Raw genomic sequence first — 25,414 nt, forward strand, 5'->3', positions numbered from 1 at the left:
TCTTAGTTATTTCTTTACTTCTGCTAGCTTTTGAATGTGTTTGCTCTTGCTTCTCTAGTTCTTTTAATTGTGATGTTAGGGTGTCAATTTTAGATCTTTCTTGCTTTCTCTTGTGGGCATTTAGTGCTATAAATTTCCCTCTACACACTGCTTTAAATGTGTCCCAGAGATCCTGGTACATTGTATCTTTGTTCTCATTGGTTTCAAAGAACATCTTTATTTCTGCCTTCATTTCGATATTTACCCAGTAGTCATTAAGGAGCAGGTTATTCAGTTTCCATGTAGTTGTGCAATTTTGAGTGAGTTTCTTAATCCTGAGCTCTAATTTGATCGCACTGTGGTCTGAGAGACAGTTTGTTGTGATTTCTGTTCTTTTACATTTGCTGAGGAGTGCTTTACTTCCAATTATGTGGTCAATTTTAGAATAAGTGTGATGTGGTGCTAAGAAGAATGTATATTCTGTTGATTTGGGGTGGAGAGTTCTGTAGATGTCTATTAGGTCTGCTTGGTGCAGAGCTGAGTTCAAGTCCTGGATATCCTTGTTAACCTTCTGTCTCATTGATCTGTCTAGTATTGACAGTGGGGTGTTAAAAGTCTCCCATTATTATTGTGTGGGAGTCTAAGTCTCTTTGTAGGTCTCTAAGAACTTGCTTTATGAATCTGGGTGCTCCTGTATTGCGTGCATATATATTTAGGATAGTTAGCTCTTCTTGTTGAATTGATCCCTTTACCATTATGTAATGGCCTTCTTTGTCTCTTTTGATCTTTGTTGGTTTAAAGTCTGTTTTATCAGAGACTAGGATTGCAACCCTGCTTTTTTTTTTTGCTTTCCGTTTGCTGAGTAGATCTTCCTCCATCCCTTTATTTTGAGCCTATGTGTGTCTCTGCATGTGAGATGGGTCTCCTGAATATAGCACACTGATGGGTCTTGTCCAATTTGCCAGTCTGTGTCTTTTAATTGGGGCATTTAGCCCATTTACATTTAAGGTTAATATTGTTATGTGTGAATTTGATCCTGTCATTATGACGTTAGCTGGTTATTTTGCCCATTATTGATGCAGTTTCTTCATAGTGTCAATGATCTTTACAATTTGGCATGTTTTTGCAGTGGCTCATACCGGTTGTTCCTTTCCATGTTTAGTGCTTCCTTCAGGAGCTCTTGTAAGACAGGCCTGGTGGTGACAGAATCTCTCAGCATTTGCTTGTCTGTAAAGGATTTTATTTCTCCCTCACTTATGAAGCTTAGTTTGGCTGGATATGAAATTCTGGGTTGAAAATTCTTTTCTTTAAGAATGTTGAATATTGGCCCACAGTCTCTTCTGGCTTGTAGGGTTTCTGCCAAGAGATCCGCTGTTAGTCTGATGGGCTTCCCTTTGTGGGTACCTGACCTTTCTCTCTGGCTGCCCTTAACACTTTTTCCTTCATTTCAACCTTGGTGAATCTGACAACTATGTGTCTTGGGGTTGCTATTCTCGAGTACTATCTTTATGGTGTTCTGTGTATTTCCTGAATTTGGATGTTGGCCTGCCTTGCTAGGTTGGGGAAGTTCTCCTGGATAATATCCTGAAGAGTGTTTTCCAACTTGGTTCCATTCTTCCCATCATTTCCAGGTACATCAATCAAACATAGATTTGGTATTTTCACATAGTCCCGTATTTCTTGGAAGCTTTTTTTGTTTCTTTTTACTCTTTTTTCTCTAACCTTGTCTTCTCACTTTATTTTATTAATTTTATCTTCAATCACGGATACCCTTTCTTTCACTTCATCAGATTGGCTATTGAAGCTTGTGCATGCAACATGAAGTTCTCGTGCCATGGTTTTCAGCTCCATCGGGTCATTTAAGGTCTTCTCTACACTGTTTATTCTAGTTAGCCATTTGTCTAACCTTTTTTCAACGTTTTTAGCTTCCTTGTAATGGGTTCAAACATCCTCCTTTAGCATGGAGAAGTTTGTTATTACTGACCTTCTGAAGCCTACTTCTGTCAGCTCAGCAAAGTCATTTTCCATCCAGCTTTGTTCCGTTGCTGGCGAGGAGCTGCAATCCTTTGGAGGGGAAGAGGCGCTCTGGTTTTTAGAATTTTCAGCTTTTCTGCTCTGGTTTCTCCCCATCTTTGTGGTTGTATCTACCTTTGGTCTTTTATGTTGGTGACCTACAGATGGGATTTTGGTGTAGATGTCCTTTTTGTTAATATTGATGCTATTCCTTTCTGTTTGTTAGTTTTCCTTATAACAATCAGGTCCCTCAGCTGCAGGTCTGTTGGAGTTTGCTGGAGGTCCACTCCAGACCCTGTTTGCCTGGGTATCACCAGCAGAGGCTGCAGAACAGCAAATATTGCTGCCTGATCCTTCCTCTGGAAGCTTCGTCTCAGAGGGGCACCCGGCTGTATGAGGTGTCAGTCAGCCCCTACTGGGAGGTGTCTCCCAGTTAGGCTACACGAGGGTCAGGGACCCACTTGAGGAGGCAGTCTGTCTGTCTCAGAGCTCAAATGCTGTGCTGGGAGAACAACTGCTCTCTTCAGCGCTGTCAGACAGGGACATTTAAGTCTGCAGAAATTGCCTGCTGCCTTTTGTTCAGCTAAGCCCTGCCCACACAGGTGGAGTCTAGAGGCAGCTGGCCTTGCTGAGCTGTGGTGGGCTTTGCCGAGTTCGAGCTTCCAGGCCACTTTGTTTACCTACTTAAGCCTCAGCAATGGCAGACGCCCCTCCCCCAGCCAGGCTGCCGCCTTGCAGTTCAATCTCAGACTGCTGTGCTAGCAGGGAGCAAGGCTCTGTGGGCCTGGGACCCACCGAGCCAGGCATGGGAGAGAATCTTCTTGTCTGCCAGTTGCTAAGACCTTGGGAAAAGCGCAGTATTTGGGCAGGAGTGTCCCAGTTTTCCAGGTACAGTCTGTCATGGCTTCCCTGGCTAGGAAAGGGAAATCCCCCGACCCCTTGCACTTCCCAGGTGAGGCGATGCCTGCCCTGCTTCAGCTTGCCCTCTGTGGGCTGCACCCACTGTCCAACCAGTCCCAGTGAGATGAACCAGGTACGTTAGTTGGAAATGCAGAAATCACCCGTCTTCTGCGTCGATCACGCTGGATGCTGCAGACCGGAGCTGTTCCTATTCGGCCATCTTGGAACCTATCCTCGTTATACTCTTAAAAATTATTGAGGAACCCAAAGGGTTTTTATTTATAGGGGTTATATTTATTATTAATGTTTACCATATTAGAAATTAAAACTCAGGCCGGGTGCGGTGGTTCATGCCTGTAATCCCAGCACTTTGGGAGGCCAAGATGGGAGGATTGCTTGAGACTAGGAGTTCAAGACCAGCCTGGTCAATGTAGCAAGACCCCATCTCTATTTAAATACAAATAAACAAAATAAATGAAAACTCAGAAGATTCCAAAATGCAATAAATGTACAAGCACTCATTCCAGTAGCCAAGAGCAAGGACATCATCCCACATTTTATAGGCTCTGAAAAACAGTGTACTTTTGAGAGAATGTAAGTGAAGAGGCAAGTAACATTGAGTATTAGGAAAGTAGTTTGACTTCCTGGACTCCCAAGAACCACTTTGAAAAATGCTGGACTAGATCCTGTAGGACCTTATAGGTACAGAAAGGAGCCAGGGGTTTTTCTAAGTATAATAGGACCACTGAGAGATTGTAGGAGAGCACAAATGGAACAGAGGAACCCATTTGGGAATTATTGTGCCTTGGAAATGATGGTGGTGTAGACTACGATGGTAGCAATGGAGATGAGATTTGAGAAAGAATGGACAGGATGTACAGGCAAATTGGAAGTGGGGGCTGGGGAAAGGGGAGGAGTCCCAGGTGACTTCCAGCCCTTGAGGTCCTGGATGGATAAAGGTAGTATTTTCCTGGCTGGGCATGGTGGCTTGCACCTGTATTCCCAGCACTTTGGGAGGCCAAGGCGGGTGGATTGTGTAAGTGCAGGAGTTCGAGACCAGCCTGGGCAATGTGGTGAAACCCCATCTGTACAAAAAAAAATTTTTTTAATTAGCCAAGTGTGGTGGTGTGTGCCTGTAGTTCCAGCTACTCGGGAGGCTGAGGTGAGAGGATCACCTGAGCCCAGGAGACAGAGGCTGCAGTGAGCCAAGATCATGCCACTGCACTCCATCCTGGGCAACAGAGTGAGACCCTGTCTCAAAAAAACAAAAACAAAAACAGAGGTAGTGTATTCTGAAGAGTATAAGGGCAGGCTTGGGGAATATGCCAAGGGCTCCATTTTTCATGTGTTAAGTTCAGGTTGCCTGTGAGGCCTCCAAGTGCAGAGGTCAAGGTGTAGCTGAGGGAAGTCTGGCCTGAAGCTGTACCACCGGAGCCATCAGCAGACGCTAATATTGAAGGTTATGGGCCTGAATGAGGTCATCTAGGGAAATGGTGTGAAGAACCAAGAGAGGAGAGTCCATGGCTGAGGCTTCGTAACCCCAAATTATCTCCCTCTGTTGTAGGAGCTGGACCCTGCCTGGGAGTGGGCGGGTCCTCCTAAGACTTGAGAGAATAGGTCCCATTCAGAAGTTGTGAACATGGCTCAGTTAATAGATACGGCCTGTCCCTCAGGAAACACCCAGAATCTGATGCTGTGGCGTGTTCCACCCCTGAAATCCCTTTTTAGCCATGAAGTAGCATTCCTTTCTCCCAGCACTGATCTCTTCCCAGAATAGAGTGGCCAAATGGTGTTTTAGAAAACTCCATGTTTTGGGTTGTCAGGGATATGAAAACACCGAGAGAAAAATAAATGGCAGCTCCGAAAGTCTTTCCTTCCTAGGAGAGAAGGAGCACCTGCACACTCAGCCCACCATGTCATATTGTGTTGTGATTGCACGTCTGTGTCTTCCACTAGGGACTTTGTCTTAATTGGCTGTTCTATCCCCAGACTTTAGCACAGTGCTTGCATGAAGTAGATCCTAGGTATAGATTGGATGGATTGATGGATGAGAGGATGCCTGGATAATGCAGGGATGGACAATGGATGGGTGGGTAGGTGCAGGATAGATTTTTGCATGAATTGATTGATGTGCCAGTGCACAGATGATTTAGGTCTGCAGGATGGATAGATGGCTGAATGGTTGGATGGATGGATGGGTGGGAGGATATCTGGTTAATGCAGAGATGGAGGTTGGATGGATTGATGAATACAGGATAGATAGGTAGACAAATGCATATGTGGTTCAGGATGGATGGCTGAATTGAGCAGAGGTGGAGGATGGATGGATACAAGATGAATAGATATGTGGGTACAGGTGGATAGCTGAACAAAGAAAATGTCTGATGTGAGCACAATGTTGTTATTCAACAAATTGTCGTTGTCCTCATGTCCAGGCTGAATGAGTTAGAGTCTAGTGATGCTCCAGAGGGTTGGTTTAGTCCATAGCAGCCATGGCTGGGTCTTCCCCACTTTCAGTCAGTGCACAGGACTCCTGAGAGAGTGTATTTAAAGGGTTCAGACCTGTTTGCAGGTAGAGGAGAGGAGTAGAGGAGTACAGCCACTAATGTGAACCCTGTACTCTACCTCAGGAGTCCTGAGGCAGGAGGAAGAGAAGGACTGTCTTCCTTCCAGCCACCACTACCTCTTTGGGTCAGTAGCCCAGGTCCAGAAGATGTGGCCTGTCCACATTGGCTGCAGCCCTCACCAGCCCTCAGCAGGGAAGGCAAAGACAGTGTCAAATGATAAACAAAGGGCTGTTGAACCCTCCCAGTGGGACTGTGGAACCCTCCCCAGAATCTTCTCAATAGTTTATTTCTTTGTTGTTTAATAGACCTATCATCCCCCAGTGGCTTAATTTTTTTAATGGAACTTGTTCTGCGTTTGGATGTTACTGGTGAATTACTTGATATTATGGTCATCTTCATTATGTCTTTTTTTTTTTTTTGAGATGGAGTCTCACTGTCGCCCAGGTTGGAGTGCAGTGGCGCAATCTCAGCTCACTGCAACCTCCGCCTCCTGGGTTCAAGTGATTCTCCTGCCTCAGCCTCCCGAGTAGATGGGATTACAGGCCTGCACCATCACATCCTGCTAGTTTTTGTCTTTTTAGTAGAGATGGGGGTTTCACCATTTGGCCAGGCTGGTCTCGAACTCCTGGCCTCAAGTGATCTGCCCGCCTTGGCCTCCTGAAGTGCTGGGATTACAGGCATGAGCCACCATGCCCGGCCCGTCCTGATTATGTCTTAAGTGAAGCAGAGAATCTCTCAAGCTAAAGTTGCTGTCAGGCCATCTCAGGTGTCTTTAACATGCTGTAGGGCACCTCCGGTTTCACGATATTACCCAAGTTCCTTTATAATTATAATAATAATAAAAAGCTTCTTAGAAGCCTAACTCCCCATTAGACTGTATGCTGCATCATGGGAATTCAGAGGACCAGGCTCTAAAGACCTTGACAGTGCAATAAATTGCCGGACCTCATTCCCATTCATTGTCCCAGAGCTGTGAGAGGCCTGAGGAAATGAATCTTCTCTTGCTCTCTAACTTTGGGTTATTTATCCTTAGATCCTGCAAGGCCTTGTCGATGTCCGCATCCCTCATAACAACTTCTACCGAAAGTGTAAGTAGCCCTACTTTCAGCTTGGAGCTTGTTACAAGTGAAGCTCTGTGGATGGATGGCTTTTATTTCTTAAATCTCTGACACTTTGAATGTCTCCTTGGGCCCCTGAAGAGAGGAAGTGGTGGCCTGGATCTGGTGACTATCCCTTGATTCTGCGGTGGTGCCACAGGCACAGTCCAGCACATGCTTACTTTGTTTTCCTTTTCTGACAAGTGTTTTTGGAAATCGTCAGTGAGAAGTCCAGATACTCTCTCCATCAGAACATGGACAAGATCAAGGTTCCGACGCAGATCATCTGGGGGAAACAAGACCAGGTATGTAACACATCCCCGTGGCAGTCTGTGCTGGTCACCAGGGCCTCTGAGGAAAAACGTCCTTGAGGAAGAACAAGTGGTTATTTATGGAGTGAGCTGATCGCTGCTGTCAGGAAGAGGGGGAAGGCACCAGTGTTGGCTGCCAGTGTTGACAGTGGGCAGAGTTCTGGGAGTTGAGAGAAACAACATTTGGTCTGGTAAAAGGAAAGACAATTTTAAATCATTTTCAAAAATTGTTTTTATCAAAGCCATGTAGTCACATGGTATAAAAAAATCTTCAAAGAACACCAAAAGGTTTATAATGAAAACTTTTCTTTTTCACATCCCAAATTCCATTCTCCATTACCATGAGGCAGCTCTTGTCTTACTATCTTGAATATATTTCTTTTCTTTTTTTTGTTTGAGACGGAGTCTTGCTCTGTCACCCAGGCTGGAGTGCAGTGGCCCAATCTTGGCTCACTGCAACTTCTGCCTCCCAGGTTCAAGCGATTCTCCTGCCTCAGCCTCCCAAGTAGCTGGGATTACAGGTGCCCTCCACCATGCTCACCTAATTTTTGTTTTTTGTTCTTTTGTTTTTTTTTTTTTTAGACGAAGTCTCGCTCTGTTACCCAGGCTGGAGTGCAGTGGCACAATCTGGGCTCACTGCAAGCTCTGCCTCCTGGGTTCACGCCATTCTCCTGCCTCAGCCTCTCAAGTAGCTGGGACTACAGGCACCCGCCACCATGCCCAGCTAATTTTTTGTATTTTTAGTAGAGACGGGGTTTCACCATGTTAGCCAGGATGGTCTCGATCTCCTGACCTCATGATCTGCCGGCCTCAGACTCCCAAAGTGTTGGGATTACAGGCGTGAGCCACCACACCTGGCAATTTTTGTATTTTTTTTTTAGTAGAGACGGGGTTTCACCATGTTGGCCAGGCTGGTTTTGAGCTCCTGACTTCAAGCAGTCCACCTTCCTTAGCCTCCCAAAGTGCTGGGATTACCAGCATGAGCCACCATGCTTGGCCTAAATTTTTTAAGCCAGAAGTTAGCAAATGTTTTCTGTAAAGGGCCAGATGGTAAACATTTTCAGCCTTGTGGTCCAGTCTCTGTCACACCTGGACACAGTTGAGTAACTGTGACCTTATAGTATAAAAGCAGCCATAGGCAATATGTAAACAAATGGCATGGCTTTTTCCAGTGAACCTTTATTTATAAAAACAGGCAGCGAGCCATTGTTTGCCTGCTCCTATTCTAAGCACACGTATGGTGTATATATATGCATACCTATACATATCTAAGCTTTCAAACATGCTAGATACACTGGCATCTAAGATGCATGTTTGAAAGCTTAGATATATATAGGTGTGCATATAAGATATATAAGATCATATATGTGTATGTACATATATATATATATATATATATGTATATGTAAGTAGGTATCTTGGAAATCATTTCATATCAGCCCAAACAAATCTATTCCTTCTATTCTTAAAAAAATTTTATCTTGAAATAATTTCAGACTTACAGAAAATTTGAAAGAAGGCCAGGCATGGTGGCTTACGCCTATAATGCCAGCACTTTGGGAGGCTAAGGCAGGAGGATTGCTTGAGCCCAGGAGTTTGAGACCAACCTGGGCAGCGTAGTGAGATCCCATCTCTATAAAAAATAAATTTTTAAAAAAATAGCCAAGCATGGTAGTATGCACCTGTAGTCCCAGCTACTCTGGAGGGTGAGGCAGGAGGATCACTTGAGTCCAGGACATGGAGGTGGCAGTGAGCCGTGATTGCTTCACTGCACACCAGCCTGGGCCACAGGGCGGGATCCTATCTCAAAAAAATAAAAATAAAAAAGAATACAGAGTATACCTGCATACCTTTACCTAAATGCATCAATTTTTAACTGGCAGGAGGTCACACTGTGGCCACAAAGACCCACAAGTGCATGAATGACCCAGGCAGGAGAGAGTGGGGAGGAGCAGCCAGGCTGTGCCCATGGCGTGTACGCAGAATAAGAGGCAATGGTGTCTTAGATGAGCCAGGCATGGTGAGGATTCACAGCATGGTTTTGTGGACGTGGAGAGAAGGGGATCTCATGTGCTCTCTTCTGCAGCGCCAAGGGACTGAAAGAAGCTTTGTTTGTGCCCTGGGCTATGCCAGCAGAGAGTCATTTGATCAGGAATCAGAGCCAGAGCAGCGAAGGCCTTCTGTTGTTCTAAAAACCCCAAAGGTGATTTGGGGCTCTCAGGAGCCAACAGGGAGAGGCTGTAACCCATCTTCCTGTGGAGACAGCGCAGAAGCAAGGGCACTGGCCTTGGATTCTGAAAGTCTGTGTTCCAGCCCTACTTTTGTCCTTGGTCAGCCCATGCATGACCTTGAGCAAGTAACTCAGCCCCTCTAAATTAAGGGTTTCTGAAACTTCTAGTACCAGGGTTATTTTGAGGCTCAAATGAAATAATATGTATGAAAGTGATCTTCCAGTTGCAAAAAAGTAAATGATTAGGTTAGCTGGTATTAGATTAGACTGCTCATGTCCTTTGCCTCTGTTGGTGGCAGAACATGCATGGTCCAGAATTTTTTCCCAGACTCAGAAGTCCGTTTCATTCCAGAAAAAGAGCCTAACATTCTGTGGGCTTGCTATAAATACGATCAGATCCTTCATGTGTTTTGTGGACTGTCCCTGGGACACAGGCCAAATAGCAGAGGCTTCAGGGAGTCTTTTATTTCACAGCCTTTTGCCTCCCAAGCTCGCTGGCTCTTTTCCTGCTCTGTCATCAACATTTGGTGTCACAGCACCCGCCCCTACCAGGCCAAATTCAGCCTCCTTCTTCTTTGGACCCCTGTAGCCTGACTGCTATACTGCACAGCTGTAGGGGGAGCCATGTGCATTGTCATTTTTGTGAATGATGGATTTGGTCTGTATACAACCTGTACACCCAAACATGGCAGCCCTTCCTGAGAGGGTTTCTGCATGCTTCATTTCAAGCATCGCTCCTCTATGTTCAGTCCATCAAAATGGGAGGGCCATCTAGAGACAGACAGGCTATTATTCTTTATGTCCCTTCTCCCTGCCAGCACCGTGCCTGGTATGCAGGAGACCCAGAGTACACAGTGAGTGAGCAAACAAGTGAGAAATTGAGTGAACAAACCAACTAGTGAAGGGATAAACCCACTAACTGACTGACTACACATTTAAGCCAGTTAACAGGCATTTATTGAGCACCTAGTATGTGCCTAACACTGTATTAGGCCCTGAGGATACAGTAGGGACCAAGACAGCCAGGATCCCTGCCTTCCAGCAATTTATCATCTACCTACCCTTATAGTGCATAACAGGCCCAAGACAAGGGTGAGATGAGAGAGATGTGTCATGCAGGTGCAGGGTCAGATCCTGTCTGTATTTATGATTTTGATATTTTGTTCATCATGTGCCTTTTTCCATTAATGTTTTTTAACATACTGCACTAAAATATTTTCTCTTAATTTATGAGTTTTTTGGCACTTAAATTTTGTGCCATAGTTTTAGCCCTGGTGTGAAGCAATGCAGGAAAAGGTTTTGATTTTTGTTTTTTGTTGGGCGGGGGGGTTGTTTGTTTGTTTGTTCTGAGACTGGTTCTTGCTCTGTCACCCAGGCTAGAATGCAGTGGCTCAATCATAGCTCACTGCAGCCTCAACCTCCTGAGCTCAAGCAATGCTCCCACCTCAGCCTCCCAGGCAGCTGGGACTACAGGCATGCGCCACCACACCCGGGTAATTTTTTATTTTTTATAGAGATGAGGTCTTACTATGTTGGCCAGGCTGGTCTCGAACTCCTGGGTTCAAGAGATCTTCCCACCTCGGCCTCCCAGAGTGCTGGTATTATAGGTGTGAGCCACCACACCCAGCCCAGGAAAAGTTTTTGACCATTTATATGAATATTCTATCTAGGAAATTGCTGAAATGGTTCCCACAGATGTGCATATCTCATCAGGGGGTCGTTCAGTAGTTGCACATACCTCTGGGTGGCCACGGAGAATGATGGATTTGTAATGCTAACCAGCAAACAGTGCCAAAGCCAGCAGCTCATATGGGTATTTTTGCCTGTGAGTTGTGGTTTCTGATCTCTCTCCAGGATAGACACTCAGTTTTAGCTGGGCACGATGGTGCATACCTGTCATCCCAGCTACCTGGGGGACACTGAGGTGGGAGGATCACTTGAGCCCGGGAGGTCAAGGCTGCAGTGAGCCACGATCGTGCCACTGCACTCCAGCCTGTGCAACAGAGCGAGACCCTGTCTCAAAAAAACAAAAAAAGATACTCAGTTGGGAGTTTCCACTTTTTCATGCTGTTTTCACCTATTGACTGCATCTGCGTTTCTTCTGAGTGTTTCCACAGTAGCTGGGTGTTATTCCTGCTCAGTGGGTTGCCGTGGCAGCCTTAGCTGTGAGTGAGTGACAAGGCAGAGGTTTCCATTTCCTTGGCTGGAATTAGCTGTTAAGCTCCCCATTAGCTGTTCCTTTTCCTGGTCCAGGGATGCCCTGCAGGACTCTTTTCCTTGACTGAGGCATCCTCTTACCTTAACTCCCCAGTGGGCAGAAAATCTTGGTTTTAATAATTTGAGTTGGTGAGAATAGAGCAAAGACACAGAAGGTGCTTGAGTTTGTTGGGGCTTTTGCTTTTGCCGTTAAGGATGGGGAGGAGGGGCCCTCTTGTCTAGGATGAATTGAAGGTAAAGGTAGCTAAGAGAAGGGGAGTGAATGTGGATCCACTTCTGAGGGAGGATGTTGGGGAAAAAGATGGAGGTGGATTGGCATAGTAGCTGGGAACCCAGAGGAAAAGGAGAGGAAATGAGTTGTTTGAAAAGGGTCAGCCCTGGAAAAGTTCTGGCTTTCATGTTGGAAAAGCATTCCCCATATCTGCAGAAGTTAGAGCCAAGAAACACACAGCTCTGGGGATCCCCAGAGGACCTTCAAAGAGACCTCCAGCTGGGTGCGGTCGCTCAGGCCTGTAATCCTAGCACTTTGGGAGGCTGAGGCAGGTGGATCACCTGAGTTCAGGAGTTGGAGACCAGCCTGGCCAACGTGGCGAAACCCCATCTCTACTAGAAATACAAAAATTAGCCGGGCATGGTGGCAGGCACCTATAATCCCAGCTACTGGGGAGGCTGAGGCAGATCACTTGAACCTGGGAGGCGGAGGTTGCAGTGAGCTGAGATCGCGCCACTTCATTCCAGCCTGGGCGAAAGAGTGAAACTCCGTTTCAAAAAATAAAGAGATACCCCCAGCTTGTGATAATTAGCCTTCCCCTCTTGCATCCTTCCTACAGCTTGGGCTGCCCTAACCAGCCACAGGGCCAGCCTGATCAAGTCACTCACCTTAACACAGCCTGTGGTTCCCCATGGTCCGTGTGGCTGTAGGAGCAGCGCCCTCCTCTCTGCCCCTTCTCCCCACCATGCCACCCCCACTGCCCATGTGCTTGGTGTCTCAGCCGCCGTGCTCCTTGGTGGCCCCTGCACTCGCCATGATCTCCCAACCTGTGCCATTCCCACATCCGTGAATGCTCCTCCCCTGTCCCCTTTCTGCTCTCCCAGGACTCAGGAACGAGGTCTTCCCTCGACCCTGCTCATCCCCTGTGCTCTCTGACTTCCCCACCATACCATAACCTCCTCAAGGGCAAGGAACATTTGTTTTCTACCTCAGTATTGCTGAGATCAGCCCAACTCCTGGCACAGAGTTGCAGAATAAAACAGGAGGCATCATGGTTACTTCCATTCAGACAGCCACAAGCCCCAACACCAAAGGGACTTGGTCCTAAAATTCACATCCTCCTGCCCCACTGACCCCTGCCAGGCCTTGGTGGAAGTTCTGTCCACAGAGTGCACATGTGGGTGTCTGGATCTTTGTGTATCATCCAGCTCCCTTTCTTGCCCAGCAGGTGCTGGATGTGTCTGGGGCAGACATGTTGGCCAAGTCAATTGCCAACTGCCAGGTGGAGCTTCTGGAAAACTGTGGGCACTCGGTAGTGATGGAAAGACCCAGGAAGACAGCCAAGCTTATAATCGACTTTTTAGCTTCTGTGCACAACACAGACAACAACAAGAAGCTGGACTGAGGCCCCGACTGCAGCCTGCATTCTGCACACAGCATCTGCTCCCATCCCCCAAGTCTGACGCAGCCACCACTCTCAGGGATCCTGCCCCAAATGCGGTCGGAGCGCCAGTGACCCTGAGGAAGCCCGTCCCTTATCCCTGGTATTCACGATTCCCCAGAGCTTTGGGGACCACGCGAAAACCTCCAAGATATTTTTCACAAAATAGAAACTCATATGGAACAAAATAAGAAACCCCAGCCATGAAATCTACCGTGAAGTCTTCAAGTTCATATCACTGACAAGCTTGTGCAAAGCAGCCACCTTGGACCATAATTAAATCAAGGACATTTTCTTTGAGACATTCCTTATAGTTGGAGACTCAAGATATTTTTGTTGCATCAGGTGTATTCCCTTGCATGGGCAGTGGCTTTTATAGGAGCATTAGTCCTGATTCGCCGAACCCTGTAGTTTAGGTCTAATTTAAGTTTTACATAGAGACCCATGTATGACTGCAGCCCATTGGCTGCAAGACCAGGGAGGAAAGTGGCAAGCTGTAGAAAATGTTTACACGCATGGAGGGGCATTGCTCCAGCCCTCGGAGCGTCCGGAGCAGCAGGGTACATGGGTGGGAGGTTCATTCAGCACCCACCAGTCAGGTATGTTCTGAGTGAACCCACAGCAGTCGCAGAATGAGCACCTGGCAGGGTGGGTTTCCTAGGAATAATTTATTATTTTTAAAAATAGGCCTAATAAAGCAATAATGTTCTAGACATCTGTCTAAGTAATCAGACTCAGGTTCCACACACAAGCAACAACTCGTGGGCCTCTTTTCTATTTCAGTGTGCTACTAAGAACCCTTGGATGTAACATACTAGTTTGTTAATGAATTCTGTGAATTCTGTGAAGAGTAATGTGATTGAAAATAAGTCTAAACAGCTGTAAAAGTGACCACAATGACATGAAATAAATTTAATAAGTCTAGATCAGCAACATGCAGGTGGTTTCTATTTCTGAACTCCTAATTAGGTACAATGTTGGCAGATTTTCTGTTAACTTTAAAATGTGTTTTTTAAAATAAGGCTTGTTTGACAGGCTTTGGAAGTCTTTGCATGGATGATTTATTAGTTTTAAGGAATCATGTTTGCAATTTTTATCCAGTTGAAATTGTATATCAAAGGCCAGGTGCAGTGGCTCATGCCTGTAATCCCAGCACTTGAGGAGGCCGAGGTGGGTCGATTGCTTGAGGCCAGGAGTTCAAGACCAGCCTGGCCAACATGGAAAAACCTTATCTCTACTAAAAATACAAAAATTATCTGGGCGTGGTGGGACATACCTGTAATCCCAGCTACCTGGGAGCCTGAGGCATGAGAATCGCTTGAACCCGGGAGGCGGAGGTTACAGCGAGCCGAGATTGTGCCATTGCACTCCAGCCTGGGCAATAAGCGCAAAACTCCATCTCAAAATAATATAATAATAATTCACTGGAAATTGTATATCAAAAACAAAAGGCAAGAGTCATCAAACTATTCTTTTTGACTCTCTTCTGTAGGATTTAGGAGCCCTAAACTCCCCAGGAGCTTCACTCTTTCCAATTTTTTTTTTACAGAAAATCTACAGCCAAGTCATTCTGGGAATAAAGTGAGATAAACTTTATAGTTTAAATCTGAATTCAGGACTGTGTTTGAATATTTCAGTTTACCAGAGAAGAATGGAACTTAGAGCTTAAAAACAAGAAGAAGATATGAAAATATGACATCAAGCTGGGATGCAGCTAAAGCAGTGCCTCAGAGGGAAATTTATAGGCTTCAATACGTATATTAGAAGGGAAGAGGCTAGGTGGAGTAGCTCACACCTGTAGTTCCAACACCTTGGGAGGCCAAGGCGGGAGGACTGCTTGAGCCCAGGAGTTTGAGACCAGCCTGGGCAACATGGCAAGACCCCATCTCATAAAAAAAGAAAAAAGAAAGAAAAAAGGAAAGAAAAATCAATAAATTAAGCTTCTAGCTCAAGAAATGAGAAAAGAAATAGTATCAAAGCCAGAGCAAAATAGAGGGAAGAAACACAGACAAAAACAAAAATCAATGAAGTAGAAAAGAAAGTAGATATTAGACATTTTATTTGTTCCAATTTCCTATATTCACCAAGAATTCTGAGCATAATGGGAGAGGGGTTCAGTGTTGGTGGGCCTAGGTGATGAGAGATGGTTTCCTCAGGATCAGTGAGGAAGCCCCAGACCTGGGATAAGTACCTCAGATCAGAAACCGTACAGGATACAGGAATTCTTATGCTCTGGGTTGAATACCAGCTAAAGATGACATCAAAAGCAGTCCCTGAACTGTGCCTACCATGGGGTCATTCAGGCAGGGTGTGTGCCGTCCATCCGAACCCGGAAGGACAGTAGGCAGGTTCTGCAGCTGGACACAGCTTCCATCTCCTCTGCTATCACCAGAAAGCACTGACTGCAAGTTGTGAGCAGAGAGTATGAAAGAGTCATTTTTAACTCTAAGGTGGGTTTTCAGGTTCTCGCTTGGTGCTGCAATTCTGGGTGCACTCGGAAGACTCTTGTGCCTCACTTCCTGCCTCTGTGACTATAGCAAGCCTGCTGGTTACTGCCAGCTCTGAGTCCCCCCTGCCACACACCCCCTGGGCTCTATGGTGTGTGCCTTTGATGACGGTCGGGAAGAAGAAAGTACTCATTCATCACAGCACCCCCTGAAAGACTGCCGGGAACTTCTGAAATAACAATAGATAGCCCCAGGAATCACAGCTGCAGCTGGTCTCTCCATCTCACTGCCTGGAGTTGGGGCCTTCAGGGCCGCTGTGGGCAGACCCTCCTGGTCAGGTGTTGAAGAAGGACAAGCAGTGGTGAGAACTCAGTTTGCAGTCAGTCTGGGCTCCTTGTCCTGGACAGAGGTAACACTAGGAGTGAGTGATGTAACAAATGCATCAAACTGATGAGACTGCCTGTGTAAGCCTGTATCTTCCATTTGAGCCCCAGTGAGTATTCTTGTTGCTTTGCCCAGAGGAAATTCTCAGAACGTATGTCAGGCCAGGCTGGAGGACTAAACTATGTGCCAGGGGCTATTCTAAGTGTTTTCACGGAGCCCTGTACGTATGACCCCGTGCCAGTTTTTCAGCAGAGGTACTGAGGCATGGAGTGGTAAAATATTTTGTCCAAGGTCACACAGCTTATGAGGAGAGGGAAGCCTCTCAGTATATAACTCAAGGTAACATGTGAAAACACTGCTTTTACCTGTTCAGGCAGGAGCTGTCCCACATACCTTACCAATCCACCTGGGGCCCCATTGGCTCACCCAGACCAGGCCAGTGTGTGGCAGCTTCAGCCATAGATTGCTGGGGCCACACCTCCTGGCTTGAGCCCCCGTTGAAGAAGGTCACCCGGTTGTTCATTCATCATAGTTAAGGACTTCCAACTGCCCAGCCTCCTGCTGGACAGGAAACAGAACCCACCTGGATTCCGACATCATTCTGCTAAGGACATATCCAGGGACAGCTTGCCCCCTCCACTCCAGCCTCTTTAACAACCAGGACTGGTGTGTCATCTACTTTGGAAGGGCTCGTTCACCTTGCTGATATCCTCTCCCTGCCCCCATACTCTGGATATGAGTGTTCTTTGTTCCCAACAATATTCTCCTTTGGGAGAAGTCTCGGCTCAGTCTCATTGCCTCTCTGGGGTCTAGCATGGAAAGCAGTCAAGAGATGTGGCCTGGCCAGGCGCAGTGGCTCACGCCTGTAATCCCAGAATTTTGGGAGGCTGAGGCGGCTGGATCACCTGCAATCAGGAGTTTAAGACGAGTCTGGCCAACATGGCAAAACCCCTTCTTTACTAAAAATACAAAAAGTTTGCCAGGCATGTTGGTGCACACCTGTAGTCCCAGCTACTCAGGAGGCTGAGGCATGAGAATTGCTTGAACCCGGGAGGTGGAGGTTGCAGTGAGCCAAGATTGCGCCACTGCACTCCAGCCTGGGCAGCACAGCAAGACTCTGTCTCAAAAAAAAAAAAAAAAGAAAAGAAAAAAAAATGTGACTGCTCCTAGCTGCTGCTTCAGAAGCCAGCCCTGAAGCTCTGCTGGGGTCTGCCCAGGCATCTTTTAAAGGGATTGCTTACTGGCCAGGGGCTATACCTGCCTTCAAACACATTTCGGGTCTAATATTTATAATAAATGCTGAATGTAGGCCCCCTTATTTACTTTCCAAGCCCTGGATATTGTTCTTAGGACCATGGGTTGCTTAGGTAACTACCATCGTTCTAAAATGGTGGCTGCAGATTTTAACACGTGCAGGCCCCAGCCTTCTGCTTTGGAGGAGCCATCACCTTTCAGCTCTTCCAGCATCACCCTTCAACCACAGACTGGACCTTCTCATCAGCCTTTTCTCCCTCCCCAACCCCAAACTGGGTGCTGTTCTTGCAACTTCTCCATTTCCTGAAAGGAGACAAAAAAGTAGAGGGTTTTTTTAGAGGGACGGGGCTGGTCACAGATAGGGCAGTGGAGATATCCTCAAATTACCTGCCAGGTGACAGTCCTGGGGCTGGCTCTTCTGGTGTCCCCAGCTGCTGCAGGGCTCTGGGGCCCAGTATTTGCTCCCTGCGGCTGGTACCAACCAGGGTGTGGACTTGGGGTTGCCTGTGCTGGCAGTGGGAGGAGAGTCTTGTGACCATCATCAGCCTAGTCTGGCAGAGGGACAGAGGGAGAGGACAGGTGACTGCTTGGGTCTCCTTTCAGCAACAGGACAGTCCCTCTCTCTTGGCTCCTGGAGGAACCTTCCCTTCATTGGTTTCTGGATCTTAGGGTCTTTAAATCCTCAAGGCAATGAACAGGCATCTGAGGCCACACCAGGAGCTGCAGCAGGGGGTAGAAGAAGGAAGAGTTCGTAGGGGCAGTAAGGGGGTAACAATTCCAATGACCAAAGGCCAAAGCTGGCTGGGTCGGGGGCAGGTGACTTCCTGAAGGACAACTGGAAAGGTGGCTGCCAAGACAACCCCTCCCCAAAGCTCTCAGGCCAGACGTGATTTGAATTCAGAAGCGTTCTGACCTGGAAAGGTATCACAGTGTGTATACCATGTATCATGTGATGCTCTCTGCAGGGTCTGGGGCCACCACACATGGTCAAATAAATGCATTTGTATTTCTGCCATGCAATGTATGTGTAGCCACAGTAAGTGGGACAAAAGCTGTAAGCCTCACCTTAGTTCAGATTAAGCATTGGCGCTGGATGAAGATACTTGGTTTCCAGTTTTTTTTTTAGGATTTCAGATAAGGGATGGGAGCCTGCTTTCTAGGTCCGGCTCTCCTGCCTTGGGGGTGGGCTGAGGAAGCATTTTTTTCTTCCAGCGTGGAAGGCGCAGCATACAGATAGGTCCATAGATCCCTCTTGTGCCTAACTATGTAAGTAGCAGGTCCTGATTTTTATTTAATAATTATTAGTGTTACCAAAATGATGCTCTGTCACTTTAAAAGAAATCAAACAAAAAGATTGCTTAAAAAAGGAGAGTCTCCTACACCCTCTGCACAGCTCCACCCTTCCCCCAACAGTCAGTCCATTGGGGTTTCTGTGCATTTGCACACATACATACGGGTAAGCAGTGTAAAACTGGTTGGCTTTGTGGATTTTTTTTCATAACACAATTGGGGCTATGCTAGACATTACTGTTGCCCACTCCTCCTGCTCTTTTCCCTGGAGCTCTTCTAGGTCCAAACCCATAGAGCCCCCAGGTTCCTATAACAAGGATGCAGAGTCCTCCAGAGAAAACGGGGTGCAAATCTCTTTGTAAGGACCTCTTTGAACCCCCAGGAGAAGGTCTCTGAATTTGAAGAAAGGATTTAAGGCCCCTCCAGAAACGGGCTGCTTTATTACAGGGTGGTTATCCCCTCCCCAAAATCTCCCTTCCTGGGGCCCTGGAGCCATTTTTTTAGGAGGGAGATTTCTAAGATCACTTCCAAGGAAAGTTTCCTCCGTCATTTAAATACGGTTCAGAAATGCTGGGTGAGACATAGTTAAACAGCATGGCTCCAGCTATAACCCCCAGACAAGCAGGGGAATGACTGAAGGAGAAAAGATGCCCTCCAGTAGCTGCTGGCAGAGGGGTGGGTGCTGGGGCAGGGGACCAGGCTGTCTTGCTGTTCCCTGGGTGATGGGGGTGGTTTTGATGGTCTAGGAAAGGGCTTTTAGTCTGTTTTACCATTGTCTGGTGCACTGCCCCCAGAGTTCCTGCCCGAAAGGGGTGTGCTTATGTCCTTCCCAGGTCCCCTTTACTGACTGCTGCATCCACTCCCCACCTGCTGGGTTGGCTGCCCAGCTGAGCTACCCTCAGATGACTGGAGATGCCTGCGAAGCTATACCTTTTCTCTTCTTATGTCCAAGTGTTGCCAGATAAAATACGGGATGCCCATTTAAATGTTAATTTCAGATAAACAACAAATACATTTTTACTATAAAGATGTCTCACTCATTGTTTATCTGAAACTCAAATTTCACTGGGAATTCTGTATTTTTGCTTGTTTTTGCAGAGAAAAAACAAACAGATAGGTGTGGTCCACAGCTCCCTCTTGTGCCTAACTATGTAAGTAGCAGGTCCTGATTTTTTATTTAATAATTATTAGTGTTACCAAAATGATGCTGTCACTTTAAAAGAAATCAAACAGCCGGGCGCGGTGGCTCACACCTGATCCCAGCACTTTGGGAGGCCGAGGCAGGCAGATCATCTGAGGTCGGGAGTTAAAGACCAGCCTGACCAACATGGAGAAACCCTGTCTCTACTAAAAATGCAAAATTAGGCCAGGCGCAGTGGCTCACACCTGTAATCCCAGCACTCTGGGAGGCCGAGGCAGGCAGATCATCTGAGGTCGGGAGTTAAAGACCAGCCTGACCAACATGGAGAAACCCTGTCTCTACTAAAAATGCAAAATTAGCCGGGCGTGGTGGCGCATGCCTGTAATCCCAGCTACTCTGGAGGCTGAGGCAGGAGAATTGCTTGAACCCAGGAGGTGGAGGTGAGCAGAGATCGGGCCATTGCACTCCAGTCTGGGCAACAAGAGCGAAACTCCGACTCAAACAAAACAAAACAAAACAAAAAACAAAAAACAAATTAGCCCCGTGTGATGGTGCATGCCTGTAATCCCAGTTACTTGGGAGGCTGAGGCAGGAGAATCGCTTGAACCTGGGAGACGGAGGTTGCAGTGAGCTGAGATTGTGCCATTGCACTCCAGCCTGGGCAACAAGAACAAAACTCTGTCTCAAAAAAAAAAAATCGAACAAAAAGATTGCTGAAAAAATGAAAGTCTCTTACACCCTCTGCACAGCCCCACCCTACCCCATCAGTCAGTCCACTGGGATTTCTGTGCATTTGCACACATACATACGGGTAAGAACTCCTGGGCTCAAGCAATCCTCCTGCCTCAGCCTCCAAAAGCACTGTGATTACAGACATGAGCTGTTGTGCCTGGCCTATCCTATGTTTTTATTTGCTAAATCTGGCAACCCTATAGGTAGCAGCCAATGACACCTATAGAAGGCTTGGCCCCCTTGCCTCAAAGCCTAGAAGCTTCCTTAGTATCATTTACGCTCCAGGACTCCCCATGGGATCCAGCTGAGGATAGACTCAGCTGAATCTGTTACTGAAACACCAAGTGTTGCTTCTAGGTCCTGCTGCTCACTAAAGAGAAAGCTAATCACTGAAACAATGAATATTGCCAGGGAAGAAGGCTTTCTTTGGGAGCTGCTGCTGTGGATATGGGAGATCAGTCTCAAATCCATCTCCCTGACTGACTAAAATTAGGAGTTTATACAGCACAAATATAACTAAATGCAGGAAAACAGGAATCAGGGAAGGATAAGGAAGGGGAGTTGGTCAACAGAAAGCAGGTCGTGGGAGACAGGCAGTCATGAAGGGTGAAGGGTCTGGACTGTCATTGTCCAAATGCAGTGATCTGGTGAGTTTCAGCTCCTTGATACTACCTGGGAAGCCTCATGGTTGGTTTACTGAGAAAGGAACTCAGATAAGACAAATGTAACTTCTCATATTTTAAGATGAGAAGGTCAATTTCTACATATACTCAAAAGAAACCATAAGCATCAGTTCTGTGGGATGATTGGACCGGTTTCAAATCCACATCTTTGCTTGGCTTCTTCTCCTGCCCTATCTTGCTTCCCTCCTCCCTTACAGATTTCACTTGGGGGCCATCTCCCAGTAAATCACTTCCGTGAGGGTCTCTCTCTCAGGCTTGGCTTCTAGGGATTCTAAAGCACTGCCTGCTTTTCAGTTTCTTGTTTGGAGATGACGCTTGAGTTGCCTCAAAGGAGCAGCTCCCAGACTGGTCTTCCACATAGGAGGGATGGAATGCAGCTTTTTAGGCTCTGGAGCCTCTCACCACCTTAGATAAATGACTTAGCTTCATTTTATTCATCTGTGAAAAGTGGTAATAATAGTGACATTGCATGGTTGATGGAATAATGTGAGCAAGTTATCTGGTACTTGGCAAATCTCCCTAAACTATGTGATCTTATTCTCTAAACAGAAACAATGGCTACAGTTCCACAGGTTTTAACTTCTGATCATTTTCACTTCCTTTGTCCTATCTCCACAATCTGCTGACATAGGGGGTATGTTTTCCATTAAATCAATGGAGAACAGGGGGACTGGAATCTCACTTGGACCCTTCTCTCTTGCCTTTTCTTCCCCAAGTTGAGAAAGCTCCTCAGCTTTAGAAAAATCCATTTGGCACCAATAAGTAAGGCAGGGAGGGGAGCCACACAGCAGAGGGGAAGTGTGGACTTAACTCATTCTTGGCTGCCGTACCTTTCAGGGACATAAAATAGAGACCGACCCCAACAACTTTGCTCTGAAACACAGAGGGTGCCTGAAATGGTCCTCTTAAGAACTAACTTGCTCCACCCAATGCAGTACAGGGTAACTTTCATAAAGACTGAGGCAGCTAACCTGGGCAACATAGCAAGATCCCCTCTCTAAAAATAAAAATTAAAAAAATTAGCCAGGTGTGGTGACACATGCCTGTAGTCCCAGCTCCTCTGGAGGCTGAGGCAGGAGGATCACTTGAGCCCAGGAGTTTGAGGCTGCAGTGACCTATGTTTGCACCACTGTACTCCAGCCTGGACCACAGAGTAAGACCCTGTCTCCAAAAAAAAAGAAAAAAAGACTGAGGCAGCCTTGTGTGTTTTGATTTGGAGCAATTTTAGATACATCGTCAAGAGGTAAAAGCCCCCATATCATATTTTTCAGGGGACACTTAAGAAACTCATACTAGTTGTTGCTCCTGGAGAGGGGAGAGGCTGACAGGGGAAGAGGTAGAAGGGAGACTCACTTTTTAATATTTATCCCTTTATGTCATTTGAAATGTATGCTGTAAGCCTACAGTACCTATTCAGAAGATAAAATTTAGGCATGGTGCAGTGTCTCACACCTGTAATCCCAGCATTTTGGGAGGCCAACGCAGAAGGATCGCTTGAGCCTAGGAGTTCAAGACCAGCCTGAGCAACATAGTGAGACCCTGTTTCTACAAAAAAATTAAAAATTAGCTGGCCATGGTGGCATGCACCTATAGTCCCAGCTACTTGGGAGGCTGGGGTGGGAGGATCGGTTGAGCCTGGGAGGTTGAGGCTGCAGCGACCCATGATCACATTATTGTATTACAGTCTGGGTGACAGTGAGACACTGTCCAAAAATGATTTTTTAATATAAAATTTAGTTGAAAAACAAAAGGTTTTTTTTGTTTTTTTGTTTTGTTTTGTTTTGTTTGTTGGCAGAGTCTTGCTCTGTCATCTCGGCTAGAGTGCAGTGGCGTGATCTCTGCTTACTGCAACCTCTGCCTCCCGGGCTCAAGCAATTCTCCTGCCTCAGCCTCCCGAGCAGCTGGGATTACAGGTGCGCACCATCACACCCAGCTAATTTTTGTATTTTTAGTAGAGACAGGGTTTCGCCATGTTGGCCAGGCTGGTCTTGAACTCCTGACCTCAGGTGTTCTGCCCACCTCGGCCTCCTAAAGTGCTGGATTACAGGCCTGAGCCACCACATCCAGCCAAAAAACAAAAGTTTTTTGTCTTTATCATTCAAAGGCATCTCTTTTATCCTCCACTCTGAATTAATAAGACAGCATGGAAGAATTCAGGCAACTGGGAAGACACTTCATTTTCAGGGTTTGTTGCAGCAGGGTGAAAATTATCTATTGTTCCTTGAAGTTCAAAATGCAGGAATTGCTCTGGTTTTCCTGGGCCACCTGGCAGGATACATTTGCCAGGCTGCTGGCTTACAGGAACCCTCTCCTATTACTGAGGGTTTCCTGGGGTGCCAGACACTTTATACCATCAACTCTTTTTCCCTCAACTCTGTGAGGTAGATGCTAATAATCTCTCCATGTGACAGATGAGGGAGGTAGGTAAGTGGCAGAGGATGCATTTGAAGCAAGTTCTGGCAGCTTCTGAAATCAAGCTGCTTTGAGAAAGATAATACCGGGGTCTGTGGGGTCTGTGTTTGCTTTCTCCACCTCTTCCCACATCTGGAACAAGCCCTGTCTCCTCTGAAGGAAGAAGAAAGTAGGAACCACAGAACTGGAGAGCATGGCCAAGGTTGAGGACTGAAGCTTCTGGAAACAACACAGTGGGATTTTGAGAAAAGAATTGAGGAAGGAGATCCCCACTGACTCAACTGTACTGTGCAAGGCAACCCTTTGCCCCCCAACCCAAGCAAAACCAGCACATCCATTTATGAACAAATGTCTTCAGTAAATAGATGTTGGGTCACCATTGGGTACCAGGAACTGGGATGCAGTGGTGAGAAACACAGACAAGGCCCCATCCTCATGGGGGTTACACTAAAGGTTCCCTTCCCACTGCAGCCCCTCAATTGGTGGTAATACAGTGCAGTATGGAGAGCACTGGCTAGAATCAGACAGCCAATGCCACTGCTTATAACTGTGATCTTGAGCAAATAACTTAGCCTCTCTGTGCCTCAGTTTCTTTTCCTGTTGCCAGGCTAGAGTGCAGTGGTGTGATCTCGGCTTACTGCAACCTCTACCTCCCAGGTTCAAGCAATTCTCCTGCTTCAGCCTCCCGAGTGACTGGGATTACAGGTGTGCACCACCGTGCCCAGCTAATTTTTGTATTTTTAGTAGAGACGGGGGTCTCACCATGCTGGCCAGGCTGGTCTCGAATTCCTGGCCTCAAGTGATCTGCCCGCTTTGGCCTCCCAAAGTGCTGGAATTACAGGCATGAGCCACTGCGCCTGGCCTGTGCCTCAGTTTCTACCTCTAAAATGGTGAGGATCATAGTAATAGCCATCTCAGGATTGTGTGAGGGTTCCATGAGATAACATATGTAAAATATTTTGCACAGTGCCTAGCACAAAGTAAGTCTTTACTTTGTAGGTCTTTTCAGGACGGCCTAGATAGAACACCTACTATGTGCTGGGAGTCACAAGGGACACTGAGAGCGGGTCCTATCTTTGGGGAGTGCTTGACATAGGAGATCTTGAGGAGAGGAGATGCTAGATATAAATTTGTAGGCTGGGCGCGGTGGTTCACGTCTGTAATCCCAGCACTTTGGGAGGCGAGGTGGGTGGATTGCCTGAAGTCAGGAGTTTGAGACCTGGTTGGCCAACATGGTGAAACCCCGTCTCTACTAAAAATACAAAAATTAGGCCAGGCGCGGTGGCTCACGCCTGTAATCCCAACACTTTGGGAGGCCAAGGTGGGCAGATCACGAGGTCAAGAGATCGAGACCATCCTGGCCAACATGGTGAAACCTCGTCTCTACTAAAAATACAAAAATTAGCTGGGCATGGTGGTGCATGCCTGTAGTCCCAGCTACTTGGGAGGCTGAGGCAGAAGAATCACTTGAAGGGAGGCAGAGGGTGCAGTGAGCCGAGACCGCGCCATTGCACTCCAGCCTGGGCGACAGAGCGAGACTCCATCTCAATAAATAAATTATAATATAATGAAAAAAATGTGTAGAATGACTCGGGCGCAGTTGCTCACGTCTGTAATCCCAGCACTTTGGGAGGCCAAGGTGGGCAGATCACTTAAGGCCAGGAGTTCGAGACCAGCCTGGCCAACATGGTGAAACCCCGTCTCTATTAAAAATACAAAAATTAGCCAGGCATGGTGGAGCATACCTGTAGTCCTAGCTACTGAGGAGGCTGAGGTGGGAGAATCGCTTGAGCCCTGGAGGCGGAGGTAGCAGTAAGCCAGAGCAGTAATGCACTCCAGCCTGGGCGACAGAGTGAAACTGTCTCAAAAAAACAACAAAAAAATTGTTGAATGAATGAATGAATGCATGAAGAAATGGATAACTATGAAGCACCGTCCAAGGCGGAATAAACCCGCCCTAAACCGCGGAATAAACCCGCCCTAAACCGCACCCCAAGCAAATTGCACACACGGCTTTCCCGGAGTGGACACCAGAGGGCGCTGAGCTCGGCCGCTGTCAGCTCCGGATCAGGATTCGCGCCTGGGTCCTTAGAAAGACGCCGCGC

General features: G+C 46.9%; 1 protein-coding gene across 5 annotated transcripts in view; it reads left to right on the forward strand.

Annotated features, from left to right (window-relative positions):
• Nucleotides 1-13,899, forward strand: part of ABHD6 (abhydrolase domain containing 6, acylglycerol lipase) — a 55,088-nt gene extending 41,189 nt beyond the window's left edge. For 3 of the 5 annotated variants that reach the window (XM_019024251.4, XM_019024252.4, XM_055383215.2), the window contains 3 exons: nt 6,493-6,547; nt 6,761-6,861; nt 12,751-13,899. In XM_019024251.4, coding sequence (XP_018879796.1) covers nt 6,493-6,547; nt 6,761-6,861; nt 12,751-12,930 — 336 coding nt within the window. In that variant the 3' untranslated portion in view covers nt 12,931-13,899. The remainder of the gene's footprint in view (nt 1-6,492; nt 6,548-6,760; nt 6,862-12,750) is intronic. The other 2 variants (XM_004034377.5, XM_004034376.5) reach the window with 1 other exon arrangement.
• Nucleotides 13,900-25,414: the final 11,515 nt, after the last annotated feature.

The sequence above is a fragment of the Gorilla gorilla genome, chromosome 2 (genome assembly GCF_029281585.2).
Source record: "Gorilla gorilla gorilla isolate KB3781 chromosome 2, NHGRI_mGorGor1-v2.1_pri, whole genome shotgun sequence".
Taxonomy (NCBI): domain Eukaryota; kingdom Metazoa; phylum Chordata; class Mammalia; order Primates; family Hominidae; genus Gorilla; species Gorilla gorilla.